Source organism: Gallus gallus, chromosome 1 (genome assembly GCF_016699485.2).
Source record: "Gallus gallus isolate bGalGal1 chromosome 1, bGalGal1.mat.broiler.GRCg7b, whole genome shotgun sequence".
Lineage (NCBI taxonomy): Eukaryota > Metazoa > Chordata > Aves > Galliformes > Phasianidae > Gallus > Gallus gallus.
The window spans coordinates 31,862,005-31,875,567 of record NC_052532.1 but is presented as its reverse complement, the minus strand read 5'-3'; the positions used below and the strand labels follow the sequence as shown (position 1 = coordinate 31,875,567).

General features: G+C 37.5%; 1 protein-coding gene across 4 annotated transcripts in view; it reads left to right on the top strand.

Annotated features, from left to right (window-relative positions):
* The window catches only part of LRIG3 (leucine rich repeats and immunoglobulin like domains 3), a 43,707-nt gene extending 31,304 nt beyond the window's left edge, over window positions 1-12,403 (top strand). For all 4 annotated transcript variants that reach the window (NM_001199555.2, XM_015281419.4, XM_015281429.4 and 1 more), the window contains 7 exons: window positions 3,071-3,391; window positions 5,261-5,542; window positions 6,237-6,689; window positions 6,902-7,060; window positions 8,128-8,271; window positions 8,351-8,626; window positions 11,666-12,403. In NM_001199555.2, coding sequence (NP_001186484.2) covers window positions 3,071-3,391; window positions 5,261-5,542; window positions 6,237-6,689; window positions 6,902-7,060; window positions 8,128-8,271; window positions 8,351-8,626; window positions 11,666-11,913 — 1,883 coding nt within the window. In that variant the 3' untranslated portion in view covers window positions 11,914-12,403. The remainder of the gene's footprint in view (window positions 1-3,070; window positions 3,392-5,260; window positions 5,543-6,236; window positions 6,690-6,901; window positions 7,061-8,127; window positions 8,272-8,350; window positions 8,627-11,665) is intronic.
* Window positions 12,404-13,563: the final 1,160 nt, after the last annotated feature.

Here is a 13,563-nt window from a genome sequence, read left to right as displayed (position 1 = left end):
TATGTTTAGAATTTATTAGTAAAATGGAAAGGATTTAATATTTGTTAACATTTTCTTCTCTGTTCCCAAACTCTGAGGTAGATGAACTAAATTTGTGGCTTTCTACAAGATGGGTAGTGACATTTTCCTGACTTTTGTTTCATGTACAGCTTACATAGAACATCACATAGTGTGCAATAGAAAGCTCAGTGGTTTGTGGTGGTGAATGTATATGCTTCTAAAGATGGATATTGTTTCAGTAGCTATTCTTCTTAAGTAAGCTGTATTTTGGCTAACTTAAGATGCCATTTTTGTTTTTGATTATTCATCAAATTTGAGTTTATTCCAAAGCTGAGAAAAGTAGAAGATAAAATAGCTATACTGACTTCTTTGTGTGTACTTGAAGTCTGCTTCAAAAATAGGAACACCAAGTAATTGCTTGTATTTGAACTGTGTTTAAAACTTCTGATTTTCCACAGTTGAGTTACTAGTATTTTGTATTTCAGTATGCCAGAGAGTGAATACTAATAGAATATCCTTACCTTAAGGCTTGAGAATTTCAAGTGATAGCATTTGCCTTTAGATAAGATTTCTTTACCTGCATGGAGTAGCATTCATTGTGACTGTTATATGAATGAGGAAGAATAGTGTACATATACTAGGAATACAGAACAACAATGCAAGTGTGTTTTAGTACTTCTAATGAATGAATTGGAAACTTTGAAAATCTAAGGAAATTGAAAGCTACCTGGATTTCATATGTTTTTGTTATGTAAATATTATTTTTCTAGTACTAAAGAAAATTCAAACACCGTATTTGTCTTTTCAACAACTTTCCTTTCATTGCAAGTATGATTGCTTAATTTATACTGTTTCCACTCATATCCTTTTTTTCAGTGACAAAGCAGGCACTGAACATAAAATGTTACATGAACTTTTTTCTCTCTTTCTGTTACCAGTCAAATGTTTTAATATATTAATGTTAAGTGATGAGTAGATGGTGCATAATTTAGCTAGTGCTGAAAAGGAAAAGTTGACATAGTGCACTAAATTACTGATTACTTGATAGCTAATGAAGTATATATGAATGACATATCATTCATATAAATGAATGATATATATATATATATATATGTATATTATATATAATTATTTATGAGAAGTTAATTCTGGCAATATATTCAGTTGGAGGTTTTAAATATGTACTTTTATTTGCTAAACCACAGGGGACAGTGATCTTTAAGCTGCTGAATGACATTATTAATGAATTAATTTTAACACATATAAGGAATCTCCTTTATTTTTTGAAGGATAGCACATGTTAGACAAAGAGTTTCATATTTGTGAAGTTAAAAATAGAAAATTCATATAATTTATGCTTTCTAAAGCCACGCTTTTTAAGCTGAAATAAATTATGAAGCATTTATGTACCAAAGGTATCTGTGGAATAAAAACAGAGTAGATGTCTTTGTGACTTGTATTAATTCCTATAGCTTAGCTGAGTGATGCTAGGAGTACCACCTCAGTGACGAATAGCTTGATTTTCATTATAGAATAGTCAAGTGGCTTCTATAAAATGAGAAATACTTTCCTCAAAAGTGAAAGAGCATGTGTATATGTGTGTCTATGTTTCTGATGCATCTATGTGTATACGTGCGACATGTACTAAAATAAACACTCCTATGTTATTCTGTCCTGAAGAAAACACATTACTGGTTTTATCTTTCATCTTCTGTAGTATCTGCTTGTTTGATTGACTTTCTCATGCCCTCTCTCAAATAATTACCATTTTAAATTTCATTATTATTTCATTATACCATTTCATTATTCTATTGATGGTAACATCTGAAACAGAATGAAATATATCCTCCTTCCCTGTCATGTGGCTAATTTAAGTACTTAAAATGTTAGTTATCTTTAAGGAAAGCCTTGACAGTATCAACTCATTTTGCAAGTAGTATAATCTGTCTTGGAGGACTCAATACATAGATATGAAGGTGGAAAATGAAATGGCCTGGTTAATTCTTAAGATCCAGGCCAAAGGTTCAGGATCAGGGAGGGGATCCATGTTGCTCTGTACCTGGAGCTTACCTTCAGACTTTCAGGTGACCTGCAGCTCAGGTTCAGACTGTCTGTATTCATCTGTAGCAAGCCATGTTGAGAACATTTAAATGAAATTATGCTTTGACCATGGTATGTTGTTTCCAAAAAGATGAGACGAATGAATGGGCAAGGTAAAGTATAACTCTCTACAGTGCAAGCAGGGTCTGTGATGAGGAGTAGTTTGTGGGGGTTTTCTTTCATTGCATGTGAAATTCGAGCTTGAGTCTGTCAGTAGGTAGGAGACGTCTGGGGCCTTCTGGTTTTGAGAGACTAAGTATTTAACTGCTCCTTTTGTACATGTGATCTACATGCAGTTGACACAATAACTACTTCAGAAGGCAGCTAATTCTGCAAACTCACAAAATAGCATTCTTGAGGTAACTTAGCAATAGTAAGAAGAATTCCAGAGAATAACCACTTCAATTTCTTGTGCGCTGCATTATGGGATTTTAAACACTGCTGCATTTGCAGAATAGGTCAGAGAGCAGCAAATCACAGGAACAGCAGCTTTTGTACTTTTGTTGTTGTTGTTGTTGCAGGTTTGGGCAAAACCTAGGACTTAAACGTTGTTTTTGATAGCAGAATAACTATGCTTTCAATAAAGAAAACTCATAGCAGACTGAGGTGTTGTAAAGATGAAGAGCATGCTTCGTGACTTACATTCAAAATAATTCTTCCAGATGTCAAGGGGTTGTTCTCTCTTGAAGAAACTACACACACAATCTGCTTTTAAATGTTCTTTGTCTTCAATAAGAGATGACTTGGCACAATAAATTCATAAATATGGCATCTTTAAATGCCCTAAGGCTAACAAAATTTAAAACAAAAACATTGTGTATCCATTTTATAAATACTTATTTGACTCTTCTCTTAAACCTATAAAACAAGTTGTACAAACTTTTCTAAAAACAGTCCTCAGGGCTCACATATATTTTACTCTTCCTCAGTGTTACTTTTTCCTTTTTTTTCCCTTCTCCCCTCTGTGCAGACGATTTTCCTAAGCCACAGATCACTGTCCAGCCAGAAACCCAGTCAGCAATTAAAGGCTCCAACTTGAGTTTTGTATGTTCGGCAGCCAGCAGCAGTGATTCCCCAATGACCTTTGCGTGGAAGAAAGACAATGAATTACTGCATGATGCTGAAATGGAGAATTATGCACACCTCCGGGCGCAAGGCGGTGAAGTGATGGAGTATACCACCATCCTTCGACTGCGCAATGTTGAATTCAGCAGTGAAGGGAAATACCAGTGTGTAATTTCAAATCACTTCGGTTCATCCTACTCTATTAAAGCCAAACTTACAGTAAACAGTAAGTATGTTATCTGTTGCTTGTAGATAATGAAGTAGAATAATTTTAGTCGAGATACGTAAATATATTTATTTGCATTCTCATCATCTGCATCTTTTAGAAAAGAATGAAGAAAAGCCTTTGAAGAAGAAAATCTCCCTTAATAAGCTTTTTTTTTTTTTTTTTTTTTTTTGCTTAAAATGTTTCTAGTTCCAAGATTACCATTCAGTTTTACACTCTTAACCCATTGTGCTGAACAACAGTATAGGGAAAAAAAATATATATATTAAGCTCAATGTTAGTAAATGTGATAAATTCTGTTACACAATGGTAAAATATTAGTCTTTTCTACTCCATATACTCCATTTCAAAGCGTTAATGGCAAATTCCTGAAGGAAGCTGTTAGCAGAAATTAGATTTTGATCTTAGTAGTCTCACAAACCATAAAACTCTGCCTTTCTTTTTGCTGGCTGCTGATAAATTCAGGTTATGGGGTTTTGTGCATTTTTAGATCCAAGAAGAGCGTTAAAATAATGAGCATGTTGTGCCAAAAAGTACAAGGGCTGTTCCGAAAGTAATGACTCCCATTTTATTATGTTATTATTCACAACATCAGTGGTGAATTTTGGTGGTAAGGCAATACAGGTTGAATCTTCCTGATGGTATTCCATTACATTTTGTTGCCATGCAACAGATTACAGCAGAGGGGCAGTCTGACAAAATTACGTCCAACATGGAACTGCATATGAAGCAAAGATGTGGAGTTGAATCCATGCAGATTCAAAAATACACCCGTTGACATTCATTTGCACTGAATGTTTATGGAGACCAAACAGTGCATGTTAGCACAGTGAGGTGGTGGGTGGTGCATTTCAGCACTGACAACAGTGATGTGAAAGAGAAGCCATCAGGATGCCCAGGCATGCACAGTTGTCACTCTATGAAATGAAGAGCATCTCAATCAGCTCGTCCATGTGAAACAATGGATTATGATAAGGAAACTGTATTTTCTTATTATGATAAGGAAAGTGTATTTTTCCTACTCACTGTTTCAGTGAGTAGGAAACAATGGTGACACTGTTGGGGTATTAGAAAATTTGCAACAGATAGGTCCTACAGATGCTCACACAAGAACAGAAAGAATACTATATGCAAGTTTGTGAGTACTTGTTGGACAAGTACGAGGCTGAAGGTGACAGTTTCCTGGACTGATGATATGTGCAGTCCCCATAAGAAGAAGTTCATATGCAGCCCTCAACAGGTAAAGTGATGGGCATAGTCATTTGTGATTGGAAAGGGGTGATCCATCCAGATTTCCAGAATCCCAGACAAACCGTCAAGTCAGGCTGCTACATACTGATGCTGACTAAGCTGAAGGCTTGAACATTTTGAGTCAAGTCAGAGAAGACGACAACCTTTCTCTTGCAATATGATAATGCTGGGCCTCGTGCCAGTTTGGAGACTATGGAGCATATTGCTAATCTCTGCTGATCTATCCAATCCACCTACTATACAGTCCAGATTTGATGCCTTCTGACTTCTGTCCGTGTGGGCCAATAAAGATGGATAGTGTGGGCAACGTTTTTCTAGCTGTGATGCTGTCATAGCAACTATGAAACAGTGGGTCACTTCTACTGGTGCAGTTTTTTATGCGCAAGGCATGCAGGCTCTTGTTCATCGCTGACAAAAATGCATAGCTAATGGTGGAGACTGTTGAAAAATAGTGTGTTGCATCTGAGAATTTACTCTATCAATAGTGTTATTGTGCTTTTTGTATCTGCTGTAGTTTCCATGGAAATAAATAGGAGTCATTACTTTTGGAGCAACCTACATAAAAGTATGTTTCATTTATGATTAATTATTGTTTTGGTATCACTAACTTTTCTTTAGTGCTGCCTTCATTTACGAAGATTCCTATGGACTTAACCATTCGTGCTGGGGCAATGGCACGTTTGGAATGTGCTGCAGTTGGGCATCCTGTCCCACAGATTGCTTGGCAGAAAGATGGTGGAACAGATTTTCCAGCAGCACGCAAGAGGCGTATGCATGTCATGCCTGAAGATGATGTATTCTTTATTGTTGATGTAAAAATTGAGGACACAGGCGTTTATAGCTGTACAGCTCAAAATACTGCTGGAAGCATTTCGGCTAATGCAACATTAACAGTTCTAGGTAAGAAACTGGCAGTACTTAAGTGCATTAATCTTCTTGAAGGACTGAACAATTGTGTATTTTTAAAATCACATACTGATTTTAAAAAGTTGCATTGTTTTCAAAGTGGTGTATAACAATTACAATATTCTGAAATATTATGCATTGACACAAAGTTATGGATTAGAAATATGTATGCCAGCACACAATCATTATTAGGATGCAAAATAATAAAAGATAGTTACATTTGGGGCTTTGAGCAACCTGGTTTAAGGGGAGGTGTCCCTGCCCCCTATGGAAGGGGGGTTGGAACCAGATCATAAAAGTCTTTTACAACTTTACAACACTACCCATTCTATGATTCATTTCTCATGCGTAATTGAAACAATTTATAATATATACAAAGAGAAAAAAAATCCTATCTTTTAATTTCCTGGTGATTTGTTAGCCATTTTAATTCTTTACACTCTCAAGCACATATGATTTTTGGCTTTTTTGTAAGAAAAGCAAGCATCTAAATCTGATCAACTGACAAGCAAGCTGTAGACTCTTAGTTCAAATTCCTTGAAGGTGTTTTCTCTGAAAATGACAGTAAGCTTCATTAGGCCTTACTGGTGCATTTTATTTAGCTTTTCCTCTTGAGCTGTGAAAGAAAGGAGCATGTTCCCATTTTTGCAAGGTTATATATAATATAAAGCTTACACTTTCTTTTCAGAAACACCATCATTTTTGCGGCCTTTGCTGGATCGAACTGTAACAAAAGGTGAAACTGCAGTCTTACAGTGCATTGCTGGTGGTAGCCCTCCGCCCCGACTGAACTGGACTAAGGATGACAGCCCTCTCGTGGTAACAGAAAGACATTTCTTCGCTGCAAGCAATCAGTTATTAATTATTGTGGATACAGATGTAGAAGATGCTGGGAAGTACACTTGTGAAATGTCTAATACACTTGGAACAGAACGAGGCAACATTCGTCTTAATGTAATTCCTACTCCTACCTGTGATTCTCCTCAAAACATTACTCCAGCACTTGATGATGATGGATGGGCCACAGTTGGCATTGTCATCATAGCTGTGGTTTGCTGTGTGGTGGGCACTTCCTTAGTGTGGGTGGTCATCATCTACCACACTAGAAGGAGAAATGAAGATTGCAGCATCACAAATACAGGTGTGTAAACTGAAGGTTTGCTTTGGAAAGAAACATATATATATATTTGTGGTTACTTTCCAGTGACTTTCTTGTGTGCTTTTTCTCAGTCTGAAGAGTGAATTGTTTGTTACTTGCTTGTTACTTTGAGCACTCTTCTGACAAATATAAAAATTCTTCCACAAATCCTGAAGTATGCTGATGGATTTTGTGCATGTTTTCCTTCACCACAGATGAAACAAATTTGCCTGCTGACATTCCAAGTTACCTGTCATCCCAGGGCACGCTGGCTGAAAGGCAGGATGGATATGGTTCATCTGAGAATGGTAGTCATCATCAGTTCCTCACATCTTCTGTGGGAGGGTATTTCTTACAGCAGAGGGACAGTAATGGTAAGTGCAAAACATTAAACAGATTTTCCATCTTGCTTGAGTAGCTACAGTTTGCCTGTTGTCTTTCTAACTTAAGGAAATAACACTAGTGAAACATCTTCAGTGAATTTTGAGAGAGAGTGTAAGATTTATTGCATGTGATTGCATCAGCAAGCTAATAACAGAAACGTGGTTCTGCTCATCCAAATGACACTATGGCTTTGCTTAAATGTTTTTCTCTGGTCTCAATGGTACATTCAAACTGATGATCACATAGCCAACATAAGAGTGACCAGAAGGAGTTGTAACAATGTGTTTTACTTTGTTGTAGTTTGGAAGGAATGGTTGTACTGGAATGTAGAGATGGATGTTAATACCAGCATAACTTTTAATGTAACACAACTGATGAAATTTCCTGTCAGAGAAGTTGTTAGGGTCAGAGTCAGTAAACAATTTAAGATAATTGCATGATGAAAGCTGCAGCATTTTTAACACACCTATTGCCTAAGAGTCCAAAACATACCTGAGTTAGCAAGGAAAATGCATCTTACTGGGAAAATGCTAGGGGTGCAAACACAGTCAGCAGTTGGGACAGGAGTGAATGGAGAAGTGGTTTGAAAGTCTTGTAATTGTGAAGTCTTTAGAGAGTCTGCCTCTTCCCAGAGCAAGAGTCATGGAGCATGTCCGTAGCTTTCACAAGCCAGTGACCTGAAAGTCAGAAGAGCTATTTGAACAGCCAGTGTCTTCCTCTGGCTTTTCTAGCCCAGACTTTCTCATTACTGCTCTCTGCTCTAGGAAGTGGCAACAGAGTATAAGCCTGGCTTCCTTGGTTCTGATCCCTGTTTTTGGGTTTGTTCTGTTATCCAATGATTATATAATGAAGTGTGACACGTTCTCTGTTAATTGATAAATTAATTAAACTCTTTCAGCAGTTGGCCTTTTCATTAAAAGTTTAACGTAAACTTAAGCAAGATCTAAATATGCTATGAAGCTTCATTGAAAACATAGGGTTCTGAAAAGAGCTAAACTTATGAAAGCATAAGCTGAATTTTAGGACCAAATGCTGACGTGTCAATTATATTTTTAAGGCATTTGCCACCTAGATAATGGCAGTGAAACAGACTTGGATGGTGTTGCAGATCCATTTCTATGCCACTACCTGGGAACTTCAGGGACTATGTATTTAAAAGGAAACACATACAGCTCTGAGACCTTTGAAGCATGCAGCCCAAGTAAGTTGAAAAAGAAATTAGTCTTAAATAATTTTTGTGCTGAGATAAATGCATGTAAAAGGAATTTCATTTTCTTTAGGTTGCAGCCCTGACCAAAGAACAGCAAGCCTGGATCCTTATGAGTCTGGATATTTAAAGAAAAAGGAATGCTGTCAGTACTCACTTCCACTGGAAGATCCTTTTGACCAATGCATTGGTGTTATTGGGATGCAGGCTACAGGCAGCAAGTTGATTAACTCCATTTATACTCAAAATGAAGGAACTGGACTAAAAAGCAGAAGTCTGAACTCAGACAAGCTTGATTTAAACAGAAGTTTGGAACCCTCATCTATTATCAGTAACAGCACTTTCATGGGTATGTTCTCACTCTTTTTTATTCAAGCTGTCGATGTCCTTGTTGTCTCTTGCTTCCTACTTGCAAATCTTTCTCGACTATTTTATTCCTCCTCCTACAATAAGTAATTCTGTAGTAGTGCTTTGATGCTCATGTAACTAGCACTGTGAAAAAAATATTCTTGTTCAGTTTGTGAGTGTTTATTTCAGTAGATGTCAGAGAATTGAGCAAGTTAATACAGCATGTGAGATATAAGTGCTTATTGAAAGGAGGAGAGACAGGAAGTATCTGAGGAAAGGTAGTTGGAGAGTTGTTCTTATGCTTTGCATATGTTATTGTTTTCGTCGTCCTCTTCTTCTCATGTAACTTACTGTATGACTGTTTATTTTTAAGATACAGTATGCAGAGAGGTGCCCAGAACTGTACATGTGGACTGCCTTTCTGTGGCAGTGTATGAGGACAGTTGGATGCTCCTGAACTGTGTTGCCCCCTGGATCGGACCAGAAGTTAGGCAGGAATCAGGCCCCTCTCTTGTGTTACAAAGTGGGCAGATTAGGGCTTGTTCAGAAGCAACACTGGCCTATGCCAAAGTAGTCCTTATGTTCAAAGTAGTAGTCCGAAGAGTTGGTTCACCCTTGAGTGTAACTGGGAGCTGCCTTCTGCTTGTCAGGAAACCTGACTTCTCAGGAATATTTGATACAACATTTTAAATGTTTGATGATCGGGAGCAGAAAAGTAATCACAATAAAACTGCATAATGGGCAGATTTCAGATTTCTAGGAGATCTTAATAGCTTACTTACACACCTCTTAAGCAGTATGATTTTTATCTTTTATCTTAATGTAGCTGGCAGATTTCCATAAATGCTAGAACTCTTACTTAAATACATTTTCATAAACTTTAGACATACTAGAAGTTTTGCCTGCCAGGCAAAAAGGTGTGCAGGAGGGCTCCGAGCAGGTGGCGAGACCGATGCTGGTCTATGAGGATATATTGTAATGCTGTCAACCACAACTATTTGCTCTTCAAAGTAAAGCACTGTGGAAAAATGCATTGTCTACCCCTCCCGTCTCTTTTCTGGTGGTATGAATGACAGAGTAGTTCCTGAAGTTTAACTCAGTTTACAGTTTTAACCCAGGTTGCAGGGGGAGGTGGAGGAAGAAGAAAAAGTTTGCTTTAACTTTGAAGCTCACTAATTTTTTGCACTGATTGGTTTGGTTTGGTTAAAATGCATGTAAACACATGTACTACTTTCATCCCTGTTGTAACTGAATGCCAAGTGCATCACTGATACCATGAACTCCTTCCCAGCTCGTGTGTCAGCAGACTAGTCCAGGGCCAGGATCTGCCCACTCAGGCAAGGGGAACCTGTGGGAATGTGCATCATCGAGCTCTTTGTTCTCTGGGGGAAAGAGGGGGAGGAGAGGGGGTAAAAGTTTTGAAGTTTTCCCCCTTCAAAAAACAGATGTTTAGAACTTAAAACATTGCAGATGCCATATCTGGCAGAGGCCCTGGGATTGCACACAGCCTACTGGCTGCCTGCCACTATTGCTGTGGTAGGACTCTGCAGATGGGGCGTCTCCCACAGAAAGTGGGTCTACTGTGTGAAGATGTACCAGGATTTACTACAACCTTGGAGGCTAGTATTGCCCTTTCTGCCCTAATAGCCAATGCAGAGCTGATTACTTGTCAGTTTTCTCAGCTACCACCACACTCAAGTTGCATCACCACTGCCTTGAACAGTCTTTGTCTTTAGCACTCTACACTCAGAGGAGCATGTGGTTAGATTTTGGAGATAGCTGTGGAAGAGCTCTTGATATATTTCTCATCTTCTGTCTTCAAATTTGGTCCCCTTTTTGCTCCTACAACCACAATGTGGAGAGGCAGCTGACTTTAACATCACTGCTGATAATTCAGGCAGAAAGTTCACAGCTTGAATTTTCTTTTTTTAAAGCAGGTTTAATTTATTGCTTTGCTGCTGAGGCATATCTTTTCATGTTGTGTTAGAAGCAAAATTGCTCTACACATCATTGATGCAAATATGGACCTTGTCTAAATCAATACATACCAACATCTCTAATCAGTTTTACTTGAAACCTTTGCTGTTAGCAAATATGCAAAACTGTTAAGTATGGCAGTTGAGTGCAAAATTTGTTAACAGTAGCAGTGTAAAGTTAGTAATAAAAATTGAGTGCTTCAAAATCAGCCCATGGCACATTCTGCTCAGAAGATAGTTCTTTTAAGTATCACAAATACTTCATTCAGCTGAAGTTCACATTCATTCACATTCATTCACTTCATCAGCTGTATCAGGGCATCAGAGAAGGCCCTTCTTGCAGAGGTGTTTGTGCTAGCACCTTTACAATAGTGAAGTGTGAAGGGCACGGTAATTATTTTCTTGGTAGTGAATCCAGATTATTATTAATAAAGATTCAACTTAAATGCTGAATTCTCTTCGGGCTTATGTCTGTTCTAGCCAGCTGTGAGTGGAAAGATGAACAGGTGTGAATGAAGGCAGAATTTGGCTGACAGAACCTTTGTTGTTAATTAATGGGAAATAGTAACTAGAAGGAAGAATGTTTTAGCATTCAGGTTGGATGATGGAGGGTGTTATGTAACTGTATATCTTTCTTTTCACTTCTGTTCAATTACACATCATATTTCATGTGTCATTTGTTCAGAAGAGTCTCTGTGTCCTGTTCATAAGTGATTTTTGCATCAGAGCAGGCCTTGTGATTTGTTTATAGTTTGATCTGTGTGCTCTTCCCTTTAGAAAAATGGACATGGATGTAGTTGTGAAAGAAATGGTAATGAAGTTATCTCATGTGTGGCTTTCAAGTTATTTACCTTTTAAATATTTTTAATGTCTCAGGTAGAATATTGCCTTATAATTGTGATCACGTTTGCTTTGAAGGGGAAGAATAATAGTCGAGTAAAATCTCATGTTGCTGAACTTTTGCTTGTGTCAGTCCTTGGCTTCCTTTTTAACATGAAGCCCTCCGTGTGACACAAAATTGTGTGCATTAGTATTTCCATACTCACTCATTTACTATCTTTCAGGAACGTTTGGAAAGCCTGTATGGAGGCCTCAGCTGGACTCCCTTTCAGGTCGTAGGCAGCCAGCAGCAAGTTGTCAACCGAAAACCTCCCATAATAATCCTCATTCCTCATTGGACTTTGATCCAGAAGCAGATGAAGATGGAAGGGAAAGGACAGTTTCTAGAGGACAAAATAGCATTTACAATTACAAACAGTCCTTTGAAAACTTCAGAACTTTTAACTTTCAATCCTGTGATTTGGATACATAGTTCTTTTTGGACCTGCCATTGATTTCTGGAACCAAAGAGATACTTGGACATGCTACTACCTCAGTGTGGAATTTTATTTAAAAAGAGGGAATAAGGAAAGGAAGAAGGGAAGGAAGAAATCATATGATGCTATGAATTCAGAACAAATAAATGCATTTTTATTCAAATAAAACATAATTGCCAAAATGCTCTAAGTTTTTATACAGGGAAAACATTCCTTATAAAAGTACTATATTTCTAATTATTTTATAGCTTTGTTTTATGCAAATAATATCTTTTGTAAATTAATGGTGTAAATAATACAGCATATGTATTTCTATGTCAGACTTCATTTTATTGAAATGAGTAGTAAGCATTCTAATTTTGTACTGTTACTTGTATCTTTTTTACAAATGGAAACTCCGTGCTGTTTGCAGGTATCATGCATCTTATTTGCACATTACTTTTAATAAACTATGCTGCCATGTGGTCTCTGATCCACATTAATGTATGAAGAATGAGAAGTGTGAATTCTGTTTGTAAATAGAGAAAAGGAGTGTTAAATCTGTAGGTTCCTTCTGTTAAGTATTTGCACCTTCATTTGCCCGACATTTGTGTCTCTGGACTTAACTGTGTTAAATGTGTTCTGCTTCCAAGGGTAGGTGCTTATTTCGTGTCTGGTAAGGTGGGTTGAAGCCCTTTATGCCAAAATAAAAAAGCAAATCTTCCACTTTCTGCATTCCAACTATAAGATGTGTTTGCACACATTCTATTTTCATGCACGCAAGGCTGTAGCACTGTTTGCCTGTGCCTGCAACTGGTATGCCTGCATCTGATGGAGGATATATGCATAGTAGATCCACAAATCCATATTGAGCTACTTAGTAAAAGGAAATGATAATAAAATAAAAAATAAAAAGAGGCACTGGAAATCTGCCTGGCACCACCACTCTTTTCTAAGTGGTTTACTGTTAAATACTTGCCAAATATGCAATGCATGTCTGAATTTTTGCTTTCCCATACCCTTTCTCCCTCTTTCTTGTTTCTGCAACCACTGCTACACCCAACATGAGAAGGTAATCTAAGTACAAGATAATGTTTTCTTTGGTTTAACTCATGCTTCTGTTCCTTATTCAGCTGCCCTTTTCTGGTTATAAATGAAATCTGTGCCTTAGTTGCCCAGTCAAGTTGAGCAACTGTAAATTATTGCTGAATTAAATTTGAAGTAAGGAACACAATGCCTTTAACTGTACAAAGTCAGAGAAAGATGGTTGCTTACTTTAAGATGGTAATTAAAGCAAAGTGAAAACACTATTTTATTTTTCTATGTACTGATACCTACTATTTTAAAAAAGCTGTGAATCCTGTTGTCATCACTGTATTAAAACAGTGGGACTCCAAAATGGTTAATATTCCAGGACGTTGGCTTTTTCAGTCTGTCTCCTTTGAAGGTGCAAACGTACATGCTTGCCAAATCACTTCTTTTAAACTAAATTAAAAGCAGCTGTTAGAGGGGGCCATCGCAGACATAGCTAAAGCTAGAGCAAAGGTTTCACTGCCTGGTGCAGCTGAGGCAGGGACTTTTTCTTGTTTGTAGCCTGAAACCTGGTACCCAGATTGCAATGTAATTTCCCTTTAATTTTGGCGCCAGTATTACAGACAGGAAGTTAA